This window comes from Sinocyclocheilus anshuiensis, unplaced genomic scaffold (genome assembly GCF_001515605.1).
Source record: "Sinocyclocheilus anshuiensis isolate Anshui unplaced genomic scaffold, SAMN03320099.WGS_v1.1 scaffold1024, whole genome shotgun sequence".
NCBI classification, from domain to species: domain Eukaryota; kingdom Metazoa; phylum Chordata; class Actinopteri; order Cypriniformes; family Cyprinidae; genus Sinocyclocheilus; species Sinocyclocheilus anshuiensis.
The window spans coordinates 147896-162210 of NW_015552843.1; the positions used below are offsets into that span (position 1 = coordinate 147896).

Below are 14315 nucleotides of genomic sequence, written 5' to 3' on the forward strand. Positions count from 1 at the left end.
TTTCAGCACCAGCCAGCAATGCAAATCCAGGCACAATTGCATCCCATCTCTCCTGAAGCTTGATTTGAATGCAAATTTGCAAAAACATCCATTTTGAATACGTGGAAACACAGCTTGACATTCAGAGCAAGTACTTGTGCACAAATGTGATTTTGCATGTCACAGATTTGTGTGTAGGTATCTTTTCTTGCTGATGGTGGAGTTTCCATGGCTCCTTATTGTGAATAATCATTTTATATACCAACTTGACATACTGTGACCTTTTTATACATAAATGAATGGAAAGATGGATTGCACCTTTCTCAACTGTGAATCTAAAGCCTCTCAGCATAAACCACAACACATCAAAAGTGTGAAACTCTCTTGCTGTAGTAACTGTCAGTACTACATTCAAGAATAAAGAGCTGCTGGAGCATCACATATTGATAATATTCACAAAGTCTTCATTATTGTCATTATGCACAAAGACATCACTTGGTGGATCAGACTGATATGACTGAAAAACATGGTTGCTGAAGCTCAACTTGGCCTGTCAAAACAATAACAAAATTCGATTGTGCATCTATATTTAATCCAAAAGCCCCTTATATTGTGTTGCTGAATATCACGTTTTGTCTTATGAACTAAAGCAGGAAATTTAGTCCAAGTTTATAAAATGAGAGGTTGGGTGGGTCTGTTTATTTAGAAGCCTGTACAGCTTTCTCTTAGAGGAACCTTCTCATACTCTGAGTCTGACCCTTAAAATTAAATTTTGTTGTTGTAATATAACGCTATTATATATTAGATACACACCTAGGTACACAGGTGGACCAATGTAGTTTTAAAATAACCGCGCCAAATGGCTCATATTCGAACAAAAAGAGCGCTGTCTGTCCAGTGATTGTTTTAGCTTTCTCTTTCTGTCAGGGCTCTCTGTTGCAGTGGAGAGGGTGTTAGCGAGTCTCATCTGTATTCTTCCACGCGGTGCCTCCCCTACAGGCGTGTTTTGACTTGACAAAATGTTACGCGTGCTTCCTGGTTTGAAGCACTATTACCTCAGGTACGCCGCAAACTACAACAACGAGTCACTTCTGCTTCTCGGACGTCTGCGCTTAGACATTCCCAGCTGCACATCCAACCGGGGATTAAGTTTTGTAGGTGTTCTTTCCTTTGCACGTTTTCCAACTCTACCGGGATGCATTTATACTTCAACTGTGGGTGAAGCGCATGCCTACACCCGCTTTATATCAGGAAGAGTTTGTAAGAAAAGTGTCCGGGCTTCTCAAGATCAGACTGAAGCATCCAGACTCCTGCGTGCTGTAAATAGCAAAGATGTCTGATTCAGCGTCCAGTTTTCTGCATATAGGGGATATTGTCTCCCTGTATGCAGAAGGAACTGTCAATGGCTTTATAAGCACACTGGGGTAAGTGTCTTCTTTCACTGACTTCTCTGTCTTCCTGCCTGCCTTCACCTCAGTCCAAGACCCTGCACAAAATACAGTTTTAATGTTAAATTACGCAGTAAATCATAGCCATCATTGTGTAATTTAATTTCTCATCAGTTGAGTTTATTTTTAAATAAAATGATTGGCATTCTAGTCTTGATAACTCAAGCTTTGTTTCCTTTTCTTTGCTAGTTGGGTGTACTGTGGCTTTCTTTTACTCTGAGCTTTGATGTGTTTGAGTTTATGGTTTGCAAAAAGATCGAGAGCTGCACACAGGTGTGCAGTTAAGTTACAGTGCAGTTAACTGCCTAGAATCATAATTTGATTCACATTTGGATTGATAGGCAGACTGTCAGACAATTATATATACTATAAATATGTCCATGTATGTGTATATTGTGCATATTTTATATATATATATATATATATATGTATAGTAAGGACATCACAAATCCATTCAAACAGCTTCATTTGATGTCCATGCTCTTAAATAAAAGCACAATCTTGAATTTACATTTACAATGAAGCCTGCTAGTCATTGAAAGGGAGAGACCTTTTTAGCGTTATTCGCACTGTATGAACTTTTCAGCCCAAACCTTACTGTTGTTTTAATGTCAGGAGGAAATACCACCCTTGTTTTGGATCCAGGCCAGATGCAAGAACAAAAAGATGGAGACAGTCATCTTAAAAAGCAAATGTGTTGCAGGAATGGCTCTCTGAAACAGCATTCAGAAGTGTCCAGGGTTTTTCCTTGGGCTATTTCAGCCATTCAGGCTCAACGAGTGTCTTATTGTACTGGCGTAGCAACCTATAAACACGTTTTAACCTGTTTTTGTTTGCATTTGCAGGCTACTCTGGGGTATTATTGAGTAGGACTGGATATAACATAATTAGACCTTAAAGACTCTTTGGCAGAGCATTTGGATTTTGGACCTTATGATTTAAAGTATTTAGCAGGATGTCCACCAGAAATCATGTTACGAGTTCATAACTCGTTTTTGACTTTATGACTGCTGGTGCCTCTTGAAGGCTTTTGAAGAATCGTTTTATTGAGGTGACTCTGTGTGTTTACCTTCCCAGGCTGGTGGATGATCGTTGTGTCGTGGAGCCAGCAGGTGGAGATCTAGACAACCCTCCCAAAAAATTCAGAGGTATTTTATAGCTTTTAAAATAATCTTTCACACCTATAAATGTAGTTCCAGAATGATTATTACATACTGTAGCTCTTTGGAAGTCTTGATTCTGATTGGTAAGTTGTGCATGCAACCTTTCATTGATAGCTAGAAGTTTGCGGTCCCCAGAGAGAAATGAAAAATAAGAAGAAATGTTACATTTTAGTAAAATATGCTACATAACTAATCTGAATAAAAACAAATGTGAAAAAGTGAAAAGTAGCATGTAAAATACGTTTGGCTGGTTTTGAGTTACCTGGTATTGCTAGGTTATATTTACTTTAGTCCTGTTGAGCAAGCTGCTATTTACGTTAGTGTTGGTTTGTTGGTAACTAACTGGATCAACAATGCAGTTAAGTAACCTCAAACCATAACCCCCCCAAACCATTAAGGTCAGATCTGATCTGCAGATGATACAAAAGTTTAGTTGAGATCAAATGTGAGCAAATGCAAAAATTATTTTTTCCTGTGAAAGTCCAAAGCAAATTTTAAATATTAATTTTATTCTTTCCCAAAATTCAGTATTTCCCAAAATGTGGTCTCACAAGAACAGTGTCTACAATGTTTTTTTTAATTAATTTATAAATCTTATCACATTTTCCAAAAACAGACACACAAACAGCTGATACAAATGTTATTTATTTATTTATTTATGATTTTTTTTTTAATCTAGACTGCCTCTTTAAGGTTTATCCCATGAACCGATATTCTGCCCAAAAACAGTTCTGGAAGGCTAAACAGGCAAAACATGAGAAGGATAAGATTGGAGACATGGTGCTTCTTCAGAAATTGCAAGTAAGTCACAAACAATTCTATTGAATTTAGGTCATCAACAGAATCCACCTTTGGTTTTTAATGACAGCTGTGAGCAAAGAGGAATCTGAGGTTTTTAATATGTTTGCTGGGACACATTTCATATGATGATTGACATTTGAGCTGCTTGCAGTTCTTTGTTGCTCATTTGTTTGTTTGGTTATTTTTATTTTTATTTTTTTCGTACCAAAGCATGCAGCTAATTTGGAACAAAAACAGAATGAGGCCGAGAACAAAAAGGTCCATGGGGATGTGGTAAAATACGGCAGTGTCATTCAGGTGAGAATCTGCATTTAGTAAAATGATACCTGTTAATTAGTTGCTGATGCAGTCAGTGTGATCTGATGTTTTTTTACAGGTTGTTTGTCTATAAATACATCTTTGCTGATTGTTTTTTTAATATTTTTTATATTTCACATTAGAAAGGTTTCTCACAACATTTCTTCAGGACAGCGTTACTCCATTTAATAATTATGTAAAAATGTACAAAATCAAGAGAGGTTTCGTAAAGGTTATGTAAAGCTCTATCAAATAGCTGTCTATTCCCATTTGTCTGTTCCATCTTTTTGACCCTCTAACTCTATCACTTCCTATTCTATTTTAATTCTACTTTATCTATTTATCTTCTTTTTTTTAATTTAAAAAACAAAACAAAACAACACTAGCCTTCTATTTTTTGTATTCTATCTACTTGTTGTGTGTGTGTGTGTGTGTGTGTGTGTGTGTGTGTGTGTGTAATATATATATACAGTCATGGCCCAAAATATCGGCACCTTTGGTAAATATGATCAAAGAAGGCTGTGAAAATTAATCTGCATTAATTTCCCCCCATTTTAAATTATTATTACCCAATGAAAGGTTAGATTTTTGTGAATTTTTTTAAATAAAAGACCAAAAGGATTAACAATGCAGATTAATTTTCACAGCCTTCTTTGATCATATTTACCATATTTTACAATATTTATGGCCATGACTGTGTATATATATACCTTGCTACACTGCGTTAGGCTAACCGAGACTTGTCATTTGCACTTATATATTGTTGCTCTTTTGTTAGTTTTGACTGCTTTTATTGTCCTCATTTGTAAGTCGCTTTGGATAAAAGCGTCTGCTAAATGACTAAATGTAATGCAATGTAAATGTAATTCCCGACAGTTAGACCTAAGTGTAAAACCATTTAATCCCTTATATAGAGGAGTAGAAATGTGCAGTTCTGTGACGTAAATCTTGTTTATAGAAACAAAAGATTAAGAGTTATCCTAGTCACCCAATGTAATCATGCATTTCATTCAAGATTCAAGGTGCAACACCGAATATGGACTCTAAAAAGAGTTATTATATGACTTTTTAGATGCTTCTGTAATATGGGGACACTGGGAATTGACTGGATCTTTACAATAGATCAATGTAATTGGCTGGACATGGTCTGTATATGACATTTGGAGCTGGGTTAGTAATATTAGCAATGAATGAAATGAAAGCCATTTTGATGAAAGATAACGCAGACAAATATTTTGTTTCTTTGGAATAACATGCATAAATGAATCTTGCACAGTATGTGTATTAATAAACTAAACAAAGTCACTTTTGTTTTTTTGTTGACTTATGTAGACATGCTGAGTTTGTTAATGGGGTCACAACTGTACCTGCATATCTTTATCATAAAGGCAAAAAAAAGAAATGTGTTTCCTCCCTGTTAGTGACGTCAGTTACAGATAATTGCCTACAGCAATGCCACACTATAGGAAACAGTGCCTTTTGCTTTTCCTGTTACTATAGGGCATATCCTAAAATAAAAAAGAGCTTCCCACGTCCAGTGATTCCTTTGGGTTAAAGCTGCTTCTTAATAATCCAGCCAACATGCTTTATTTTTCTCACTGAAATAACGTTGTAGTCTTTAGGAATTGTTGAATAGTTTAAAGTGATCAGCTCTGTTTACTTCCATTCAGCAGACACACAGTGGCAGAGGAGGTGCAACCATAGTATAACGTACACATTCAAGATATTTGCAAGGTCTTTTTTTAGACAAAAAGGAAGTACTTTCTTTCTAATAAGCTCTGTAGTAGGTGCAGTGCTGTGGAAAAAAGCAACAAACCACAAAGGCTGTGTGGTAAAGTGAGAGAGTGTTGTTGGCGCGATGGTCTCGAGTGACCTGCATGTATAAAAAGTCAGCAACAATATGATTTAACACACAAATGTTCAGTTAGTAATTCAGTTTATTAATTAAAATCATAGCAGCTCTTCCGCCCTGGTAATAAAATGTGTTAGTGACACCTTGTGTGGCTCACGCAACCCTGTTATAGAGCCTAAACTTTCCTTTTTATATTTAAGAAAGAGTTTACAGACTAGAAGTTTTTATTTGAATAAATGTTGATGTGTTTTCAGCTCCTGCATATGAAGAGCAACAAGTATTTGACGGTGAATAAGCGTCTCCCAGCATTGCTGGAGAAGAACGCAATGCGTGTCACTCTTGATGGGACGGGGAATGAGGGATCTTGGCTTTTCATCCAACCTTTCTGGAAGCTCAGAGCCAATGGAGACAATGTAATTTCACGCATGCATATGCAAGCATACAAGAAACTCAAAGTCACAGTTTGAACAAGCTTATAAGGGTAAATCGCATGAAACTTGTCTGAGTAATATTTTACGCTAAAATCAGATTAAAAACAAGAAATTAGCTTAAAGTACTTACTTGAAGTAAAATAAACATTAACTGAAATAAAAGATAAAAAAACGTTTTATTTCAGCTAGTTTCCAAGGCAAAATTGCCCAATTTAATTTAGTTTAACTTAATATAATAAAATAACTAAAACTGATATAAAAAAGCTATATCGACATGAAATAAGAAAAACCAACAAAATTATAGAAATTTTAACCAAATTTAAAAAGGAAAATAGGAAATACAAAAATAAAAACTCAAAATATTAATAAAAACTATAATAGTATTGCTATGATACTAAAATAACACTGCTTCCCTCCCATAGCTTTTGTGACTTATGTGAAAATAAACAAATTATACAAATAATGCACAATTGTAAAATATAAATGACTTAAATCAAGTATTTACATTATGCAGTATTTGTTTCATTTGTTCTGAATTTATTACATTTATTACCGTAATACATTAAAAAAATACTGTATTAAAGATAATTAAATGAAAATCATAGAAAATAACATCCGAATGCCTTTTATGTCACAATGTAGAAAATCTGTTTTTTTAAACAAGCTCCATTTTCTGTATATAAAATGATTTTGACATTTATTTATTTTGGTTTTGGGCTGCAGTATAACCTTGCATGCTTTTATGAGATATATTATATTCACTTTGTACCTATATACACATACACCTACGTTTTTTTTAACGCCATGCATTTACCTGCACACCTAATAATTACATATCATAGTCTATACAAATATAGACACGCAAACTCAGCGCGCACACACAGCCCACATACACACTCGCAAAGTTAAGTAAAATGCATGCAAATGACCCTATACACATATAAACAAGTTTGCCGAGCTAATCCGACTTTGAATGTTTGTAGATTGCTTCTCCCTTGTGTAAACTGATAGAGATGTACATATTTGCTCTTTAGATATCTGTGGCTGTGACAGTCATATTAAGCCCCTCACTGAATCGTTTGTACTCCATTTCAGGTGGTAGTTGGAGATAAGGTGATCATGAATCCTGTGAATGCTGGACAGCCTCTTCATGCCAGTAATTACGAGCTTCCCGATCACCCAGGGTGCAAAGAGGTGGGCCTGTTTGAGAAGACATGATCAGTTTGCCTTGAAGTCCTTTGTCAACATGCCTGTGAAGTAGACAGATGGATTGTGGTTGATTACAAGACACATTTACTTGTGGCTTAACTTAAGACTGTGAACTAGTTGCTGTCATTTCTCCAAAATGTACATGTTTTCTGAGATTAATAATGGTTCTGTGAAGGAAAGTCCGCAAAATAAGCTGAAATAAGTGCTGTGTGCCACTGTCTTCTAATAATGTAAGACTGCCCCCTACAGATCAATTCAGTCAACAGCAACACCAGCTGGAAGATCAGTCTGTTTATGATGTTCAGTGACCATAAAGATGAAGTCCTTAAGGGAGTAAGTGCAACGAGCACATGCAAAAGTCATTATTACAAACTTGTGCTGTAGTTCGTACCAACAAATCTATGCTGTTTGCTGTTTTTAAGCTGTATTGCATGTTTTCAGCTTTTGCATTCACCATAGCCACATTTTCAGTTTTATGATATATATCCAAAGCCAAGCCAGTTATGTTGATATCTCATAATAAAAGTCATATTCATGCATAGGGAGATGTGGTGAGGCTTTTCCATGCAGAACAGGAGAAGTTTCTGACCTGTGATGAGTACAAGTCTAAGCTGCATGTGTTCCTGCGCACAACTCTGCGTCAGTCCGCTACTTCAGCCACCAGCTCTAATGCATTATGGGAGGTTGAGGTAAGAGCCTCCTCATAGATTGATTTAGCAGATTTCCTGCTAAATCCTGGTAGGATTTAGATTCGGATGTGTGTGGGACCATGTCCTCAAAAAAAGCCAAATGAATTTGTATTACAATTAGAAATGTATTCAAAATAGATTAATGTTAGTATATTAGCTATTTTTTTTATTTGAATTTATATATTCTATCATGTTGCTTTTTTAGAAGCCTGTTACCTGAATCTTTTTATATGATGTGAAGTTGCAATCATGAGAGATACATTTATCAATTTTAACTTTTAAGGATACATTTTTAAGGTCCTTTTTTTCATTTGGAGGTGGAAAGGTGCCTCCATAGTGACATAATATTTGCTTGTTGGTTGTAGGTGGTTCACCATGATCCGTGCCGTGGAGGAGCAGGACATTGGAACAGCCTGTACCGATTCAAACACTTGGCCACAGGAAACTATCTTGCTGCTGAAGTAAAACCCTCCGGATTTATAGTAATCTCATATATGGCTTGTTAATATTAGAAGGACTTATTTACATGTATTTACATCTGTGTTGCAGGAGAACCCAGGTTATAAAGAAAACAGCAATGATATAGAGGTAGGTTAAAATGTCATGTTCTGTATGATCTGTTGCTATATGGCATGGTAACTAATGCAAAAAACTTTCTGGTAGACATCTCACTGTATAAGACTTAGATCAGGAGTTCATGAGATGTTAAAAATTACATGCAAAGACTGTTCCTATCTTGTGTGTTCTCCTTTTCTCTCAGAGAAGTCACTTACTTGTACTTTGTCTATAGGTGGATAGTAGCCGTATCAAGAGAAGCCTAGGAGAGAGGATAAAATACAAGCTAGTTGCAGTGCCTCATGGGAATGACATCGCCTCTTTGTTTGAGCTGGACCCCACCACACTGCAGAAAACTGATTCATTTGTGCCACGGTATTCAATTCTATGCTTTTCTCTCTCTCTCTATTTGTTTTGCTGCATTCTGTGGGATAAAGGAATTTGTTTGATTAAGAACCTGATTAAAGGATTCCTGCTGCATATTCATCTTCTCAATTTCCAACAGAAATTCTTATGTCCGATTCCGTCACCTGTGCACAAACACTTGGATCCAAAGCACCAACATTCCCATCGACATTGATGAGGAGAGGCCTATTCGATTAATGGTGAAGAACTTTCTCTGTACAGTCTGTCTAACCCTCACTTCTTAATGTTGAGAATTCTGTGTATATCTATGTCTGAAACATTTGTGACCCTGGACTACAAAACCAGTCATAAGGGTAAATTTTTCGACATCATACATCATACATCATACATCTGAAAGCTGAATAAATAAGCTTTCCATTGATGTATGATTTGTTAGGATAGGACAATATTTGGCCGAGATACAACTATTTGAAAATCTGGAATCTGAGGGTGCAAAAAAATCTAAATATTGAGAAAATCGCCTTTAAAGTTGTCCAAATTAAGTTCTTAGCAATGCATATTACTAATCAAAAATTAAGTTTTAGTATATTTACAGTAGGAAATTTACAAAATATCTTCATGGAACATGATCTTTACTTACCGGTAATATCCTAATGATTTTTGGCATAAAAGAAAAATCAATAATTTTGACCCATACAATGTATTTTTGTCTATTGCTACAAATATACCCCAGCGACTTAAGACTGGGTTTGTGGTCCCGGGTCACATTTAATTCTGACTTCACTTAATTTTATACTAGGTAAATTTAAAACATAAGTTGTGTGTTTTACTGCAGCATTCATTTATTTATTTATTTACTCTGCATTTGCTAAGTGTTGCATTAATTTAAAATGATTGAATTAATTTGATTCCACTACCGTTCAAAGGTTTGGGGTCGGTAATATTTTAAAAATGTTTTTGAAAGAAATGTCTTATGCCAAGGCTACATTTATTTGTAACCTTACAGTAAAAATAATACTTTTGTGAAATATTACTACAATTGAAATCAATTTTGTGTTTTGGTGTATCTGTCTTAAAATATTATATTTTATGTAATATTTTTTTATTTTGATGTTGTTATATTTATTTTAATGTATTTTAAAATGTAATTTATACTTGTCATGGCAAAGCTGAATTTATTTATTTGTTTGCTTGTGGAAATTAGATATATTTATTTCAAGATTCCTTGATGAATAGAACACTCAAAAGAACTGCATTTATTTCTATATATATATTTAGTTTTTCCTTATCTTTCTCCTCTATTCCTCCTTTTCTTCTATTAGCTGGGCACCTGCCCCACCAAAGAGGACAAGGAAGCCTTTGCCATTGTCTCTGTGCCGGTCATGGAGATTAGAGATCTAGACTTTGCAAATGATGCCAGCCTCATGTTGAGCACTGTAGTCGACAAGTTCAACTCCGGTTTCCTCAGTCCTAATGACAGAAGGTAGAGTTGACACGACACACAAGCACCAAACCAGAGTCTCGGCCTGAAGTTTTAGGCCCTAAATAGCTGTGGTTTTCACTTTGTAAATATTTGTAAAGTAAACCTATTGTAGAATATACTGTGTCGGAGCTTCATGCACCCTCTCTATGCACAGGTATGCTATTAAACTGCTGGAGGATGTGGTTTTCTTTGTCGTCGATCAGTTTAACAATGGCCAGCCAGCCCTGGAGGTGACGATGAACAAGCCCAACCGAGAGAGACAGAAACTCATGAGAGAGCAGAATATTCTCAAACAGGTAAATTGGCAAATTATGGTGTTGTCTACAGTTGAAACATCATTGTTGGTGAATGATCTAGTGGATGATCTTGCTGTCTCTATTTCTGCTTAGATATTTGGGATCATTAAAGCCCCATTTAAACAGAGGGGCACTGATCCGCCGCTGCTAACGTTGGATGAGCTGTCTGACCAGAAATACGCCCCCTATCAATACATGCTCAGACTGTGCTACAGGGTCCTGCGTCATTCACAAGAAGACTACCGTAAGAATCAGGTACTCCAATCCATGCTAACACAGGTGCACAAGAATGGTAAATTGTATGAATGGCATTCAGACTTCCTGTCACACTAGAAAGAGCCACAAGACAGCATTCAAAGATGGGGATTTGCCTTACAGGAACACATAGCCAAGCAGTTTGGAATGATGCAGTCTCAGATTGGCTATGATATTCTGGCTGAGGACACCATCACAGCCCTGCTACACAACAACCGCAAACTGCTGGAGAAACACATCACTAAAACCGAGGTGGAGACTTTCGTCAGTCTGGTTCGTAAGAACAGGGAGCCCAGGTTAGTGTTTCCATCAGATGAACCTTAAAATTATGAATTTTAAAATTGTGGTTTACAGGTCTGAAAAAGTAGTGGAAATTAATTAGTGCTGTCAAACGATTAATCGCATCCAAAATAAAAGTTTTTGTTTACATAATATATGTGTGTGTACTGTGTATATTTATTATGTATATATAAAGACACACACACATAAAAAATATCTACATGTATTAATGTGTATATATTTATATTCATATAAATTCTGTCATATATAAATATATTTAATATATAAACGTAACATATTTTTCTTAAATATATACATGCATGTGTGTGTATTTATATATACATAATAAATATACACAGACAGTACACTCACAAATATTATGTAAACAAAAACTTTTCTTTTGGATGCGATTAATCGTTTGACAGCACTAAAATTAATACAATCTTTAAAGTTATAAACATTTGTTGTGCTAGGGTTAAAAATGCTCATTTTGAGTGTAATGTCAATTAAAAAATTTAAATTGGCTGGAAAAGTCATGAAAAGTAATTGCTCAAATTGTTTGGTAATTAATTTATTGGTAAATTTTGAAGCTCCTCCTTATTTCCTGCATAATTTTTTCTGCTGTGCCTAAAAAATGCAGAGGTTTTTGTTTTTACACCGAACATACAGAATAAATAATGTTTAAGTATTAATGTTTATTTCATACATGGATAGAGCTTAAATTGCTTATAATGTGCATTTGAAAACGCAACACGCACAGCCATCTTTGCAAATTTGTAATGAGAATCATTTATAAATCTGCTGTCAATAAAAGAGAAGCTTTAAGATCTCCCTGTGGTTTCTGCTAAAATAAAAGCTTTATGGTTCAACATTTGAAAGCAAAAAAATTAAGACAGCCACCAAAATTTGTATATTGTTATAATTTTACTGTTGTTACTATAATGATTATTATATTATAATAATATTGAATGGGGGTGGGAAAAAAACTTTGTCCTTTTTTTGTCCATAGCTTATAACACACCTGTGTCTGTAAATGTCTATTCCATGTTTATGTTTTGATTTCCAGGTTTCTGGACTATCTATCGGACTTGTGTGTGTCCAATAATGTTGCGATCCCAGTAACTCAAGAGCTGATCTGTAAATGTGTGCTGGATGCCAAAAACCAGGATATTCTCATGAAAACTGAGTAAGTCTACGAAAAACGGCGTAGTGTGTCTGTCATGGGTTATGTGCTCATGTGAGTTCTGTGTGTGTTTGTGAAGGCGGCGAGCCGCTAAAGACACACAGCACACCTCTGAGTATTTGGAAGAGTTTGGAGAGGAGGATGAAGTTTGGCTGATCTGGTCTGAGAAGGCGAGTGAGACCCATGAGAAGAGCATTCGACAGCTTGCCCAAGAGGCCCGACAAGGGAATGTGCATGACGAAAATGTGCTGACATATTACAGGTAATGAAAAGGAGAAATAACCAGGCCTGTCAGTTGATTAAACCCTTTATTAAATTATCATCATAAATGGCATGCTGCAATAATGTAGTACAGTCAGCTGTATAGACTTATAGCTGATTGTACTAAATGAACATGTTAAATTGACAGCAGATTATTTTACTATTTTATTATTGCAATATTTCTTTAAAAAAATCATCTGTTTACAACTGCACGAATATATATTGTTTTTTTTCCAGGTACCAGCTCAAACTGTTTGCACGAATGTGTTTTGATCGCCAGTATCTGGCCATAGATGAGATCTCAAAGCAGCTGGATGTGGAGCTGATTTCCCTCTGCATGATGGATGAGACTCTTCCCTTTGACCTGCGGGCATCTTTCTGTAGACTCATGCTACATGCACACGTCGACCGTGACCCTCAGGAGCTTGTGACACCCATCAAGTTTGCTCGTTTGTGGACAGAGATCCCCACTTCTATCAGCATCAAAGAGTGTGTTCATATACCAACACAATCACCTTATATGACTTAATATTTAATTTTTTAATGCATACTTAGCTACACTACCATTCAAAAGTTTGGTGTTGGTAATATTTTTTTAGTCTCTTAAACTCACTGAAACTGCATATACAGTGGGTACGGAAAGTATTCAGACCCCCTTAAATTTTTCACTCTTTGTTATATTGCAGCCATTTGCTAAAATCATTTAAGTTAATTTTTTTTCCTCATTAATGTACACACAGCACCCCATATTGACAGAAAAACACAGAATTGTTGACATTTTTGCAGATTTATTAAAAAAGAAAAACTGAAATATCACATGGTCCTAAGTATTCAGACCCTTTGCTGTGACACTCATATATTTAACTCAGGTGCTGTCCATTTCTTCTGATCATCCTTGAGATGGTTCTACACCTTCATTTGAGTCCAGCTGTGTTTGATTATACTGATTGGACTTGATTAGGAAAGCCACACACCTGTCTATATAAGACCTTACAGCTCACAGTGCATGTCAGAGCAAATGAGAATCATGAGGTCAAAGGAACTGCCTGAAGAGCTCAGAGACAAAATTGTGGCAAGGCACAGATCTGGCCAAGGTTACAAAAAAATTTCTGCTGCACTTAAGGTTCCTAAGAGCACAGTGACCTCCATAATCCTTAAATGGAAGACGTTTGGGACGACCAGAACCCTTCCTAGAGCTGGCCGTCCGGCCAAACTGAGCTATCGGGGGAGAAGAGCCTTGGTGAGAGAGGTAAAGAAGAACCCAAAGATCACTGTGGCTGAGCTCCAGAGATGCAGTAGGAAAAAAAATTAACTTAAATGATTTTAGCAAATGGCTGCAATATAACAAAGAGTGAAAAATTTAAGGGGGTCTGAATACTTTCCGTACCCACTGTATATTACAGCTATTACACCAGTCTCAAGTCACATGATCCTTCAGAAGTCATCTATTATGCTGAATAAATGTATTAATTTCTTTTGGAAAAAAATGACCCCAACCTTTTGAACGATAGTGTATGTAAAGACATTAAACTTTTTTTATATAGCAGTATGCAATCACTGTTTAAACAATGAAAGGTGTAATTATGCTGTTTTCTGTTATAGTTATGACTCTCACTTGGACTATTCACGAGACAATAAAAAGAACAAGTTTGCCAATACGATGGCTTTTATGGAGGAGTACCTCAACAACGTTCTCATTGATGACCTACCTTTTGCCAATGAGGAGAAAAACAAGCTTACATATGAGGTACAGTTACATATTAAAATG

At 35.9% G+C, this 14315-nt stretch overlaps 1 protein-coding gene across 1 annotated transcript in view; it reads left to right on the forward strand.

Annotated features, from left to right (window-relative positions):
- The first annotated feature begins 1034 nt into the window (after nucleotides 1-1034).
- The window catches only part of LOC107668074 (inositol 1,4,5-trisphosphate receptor type 3), a 29918-nt gene continuing 16637 nt past the window's right edge, over nucleotides 1035-14315 (forward strand). Inside the window, exons 1-20 of the mRNA XM_016459844.1 lie at nucleotides 1035-1403; nucleotides 2505-2575; nucleotides 3270-3391; nucleotides 3602-3688; nucleotides 5795-5953; nucleotides 7067-7165; nucleotides 7430-7513; nucleotides 7723-7869; nucleotides 8235-8330; nucleotides 8419-8457; nucleotides 8660-8799; nucleotides 8930-9029; nucleotides 10113-10273; nucleotides 10428-10569; nucleotides 10663-10824; nucleotides 10948-11120; nucleotides 12170-12289; nucleotides 12366-12548; nucleotides 12785-13036; nucleotides 14150-14294. Coding sequence (XP_016315330.1) covers nucleotides 1312-1403; nucleotides 2505-2575; nucleotides 3270-3391; nucleotides 3602-3688; nucleotides 5795-5953; nucleotides 7067-7165; nucleotides 7430-7513; nucleotides 7723-7869; nucleotides 8235-8330; nucleotides 8419-8457; nucleotides 8660-8799; nucleotides 8930-9029; nucleotides 10113-10273; nucleotides 10428-10569; nucleotides 10663-10824; nucleotides 10948-11120; nucleotides 12170-12289; nucleotides 12366-12548; nucleotides 12785-13036; nucleotides 14150-14294 — 2574 coding nt within the window. The 5' untranslated portion in view covers nucleotides 1035-1311. The remainder of the gene's footprint in view (nucleotides 1404-2504; nucleotides 2576-3269; nucleotides 3392-3601; nucleotides 3689-5794; nucleotides 5954-7066; nucleotides 7166-7429; nucleotides 7514-7722; nucleotides 7870-8234; nucleotides 8331-8418; nucleotides 8458-8659; nucleotides 8800-8929; nucleotides 9030-10112; nucleotides 10274-10427; nucleotides 10570-10662; nucleotides 10825-10947; nucleotides 11121-12169; nucleotides 12290-12365; nucleotides 12549-12784; nucleotides 13037-14149; nucleotides 14295-14315) is intronic.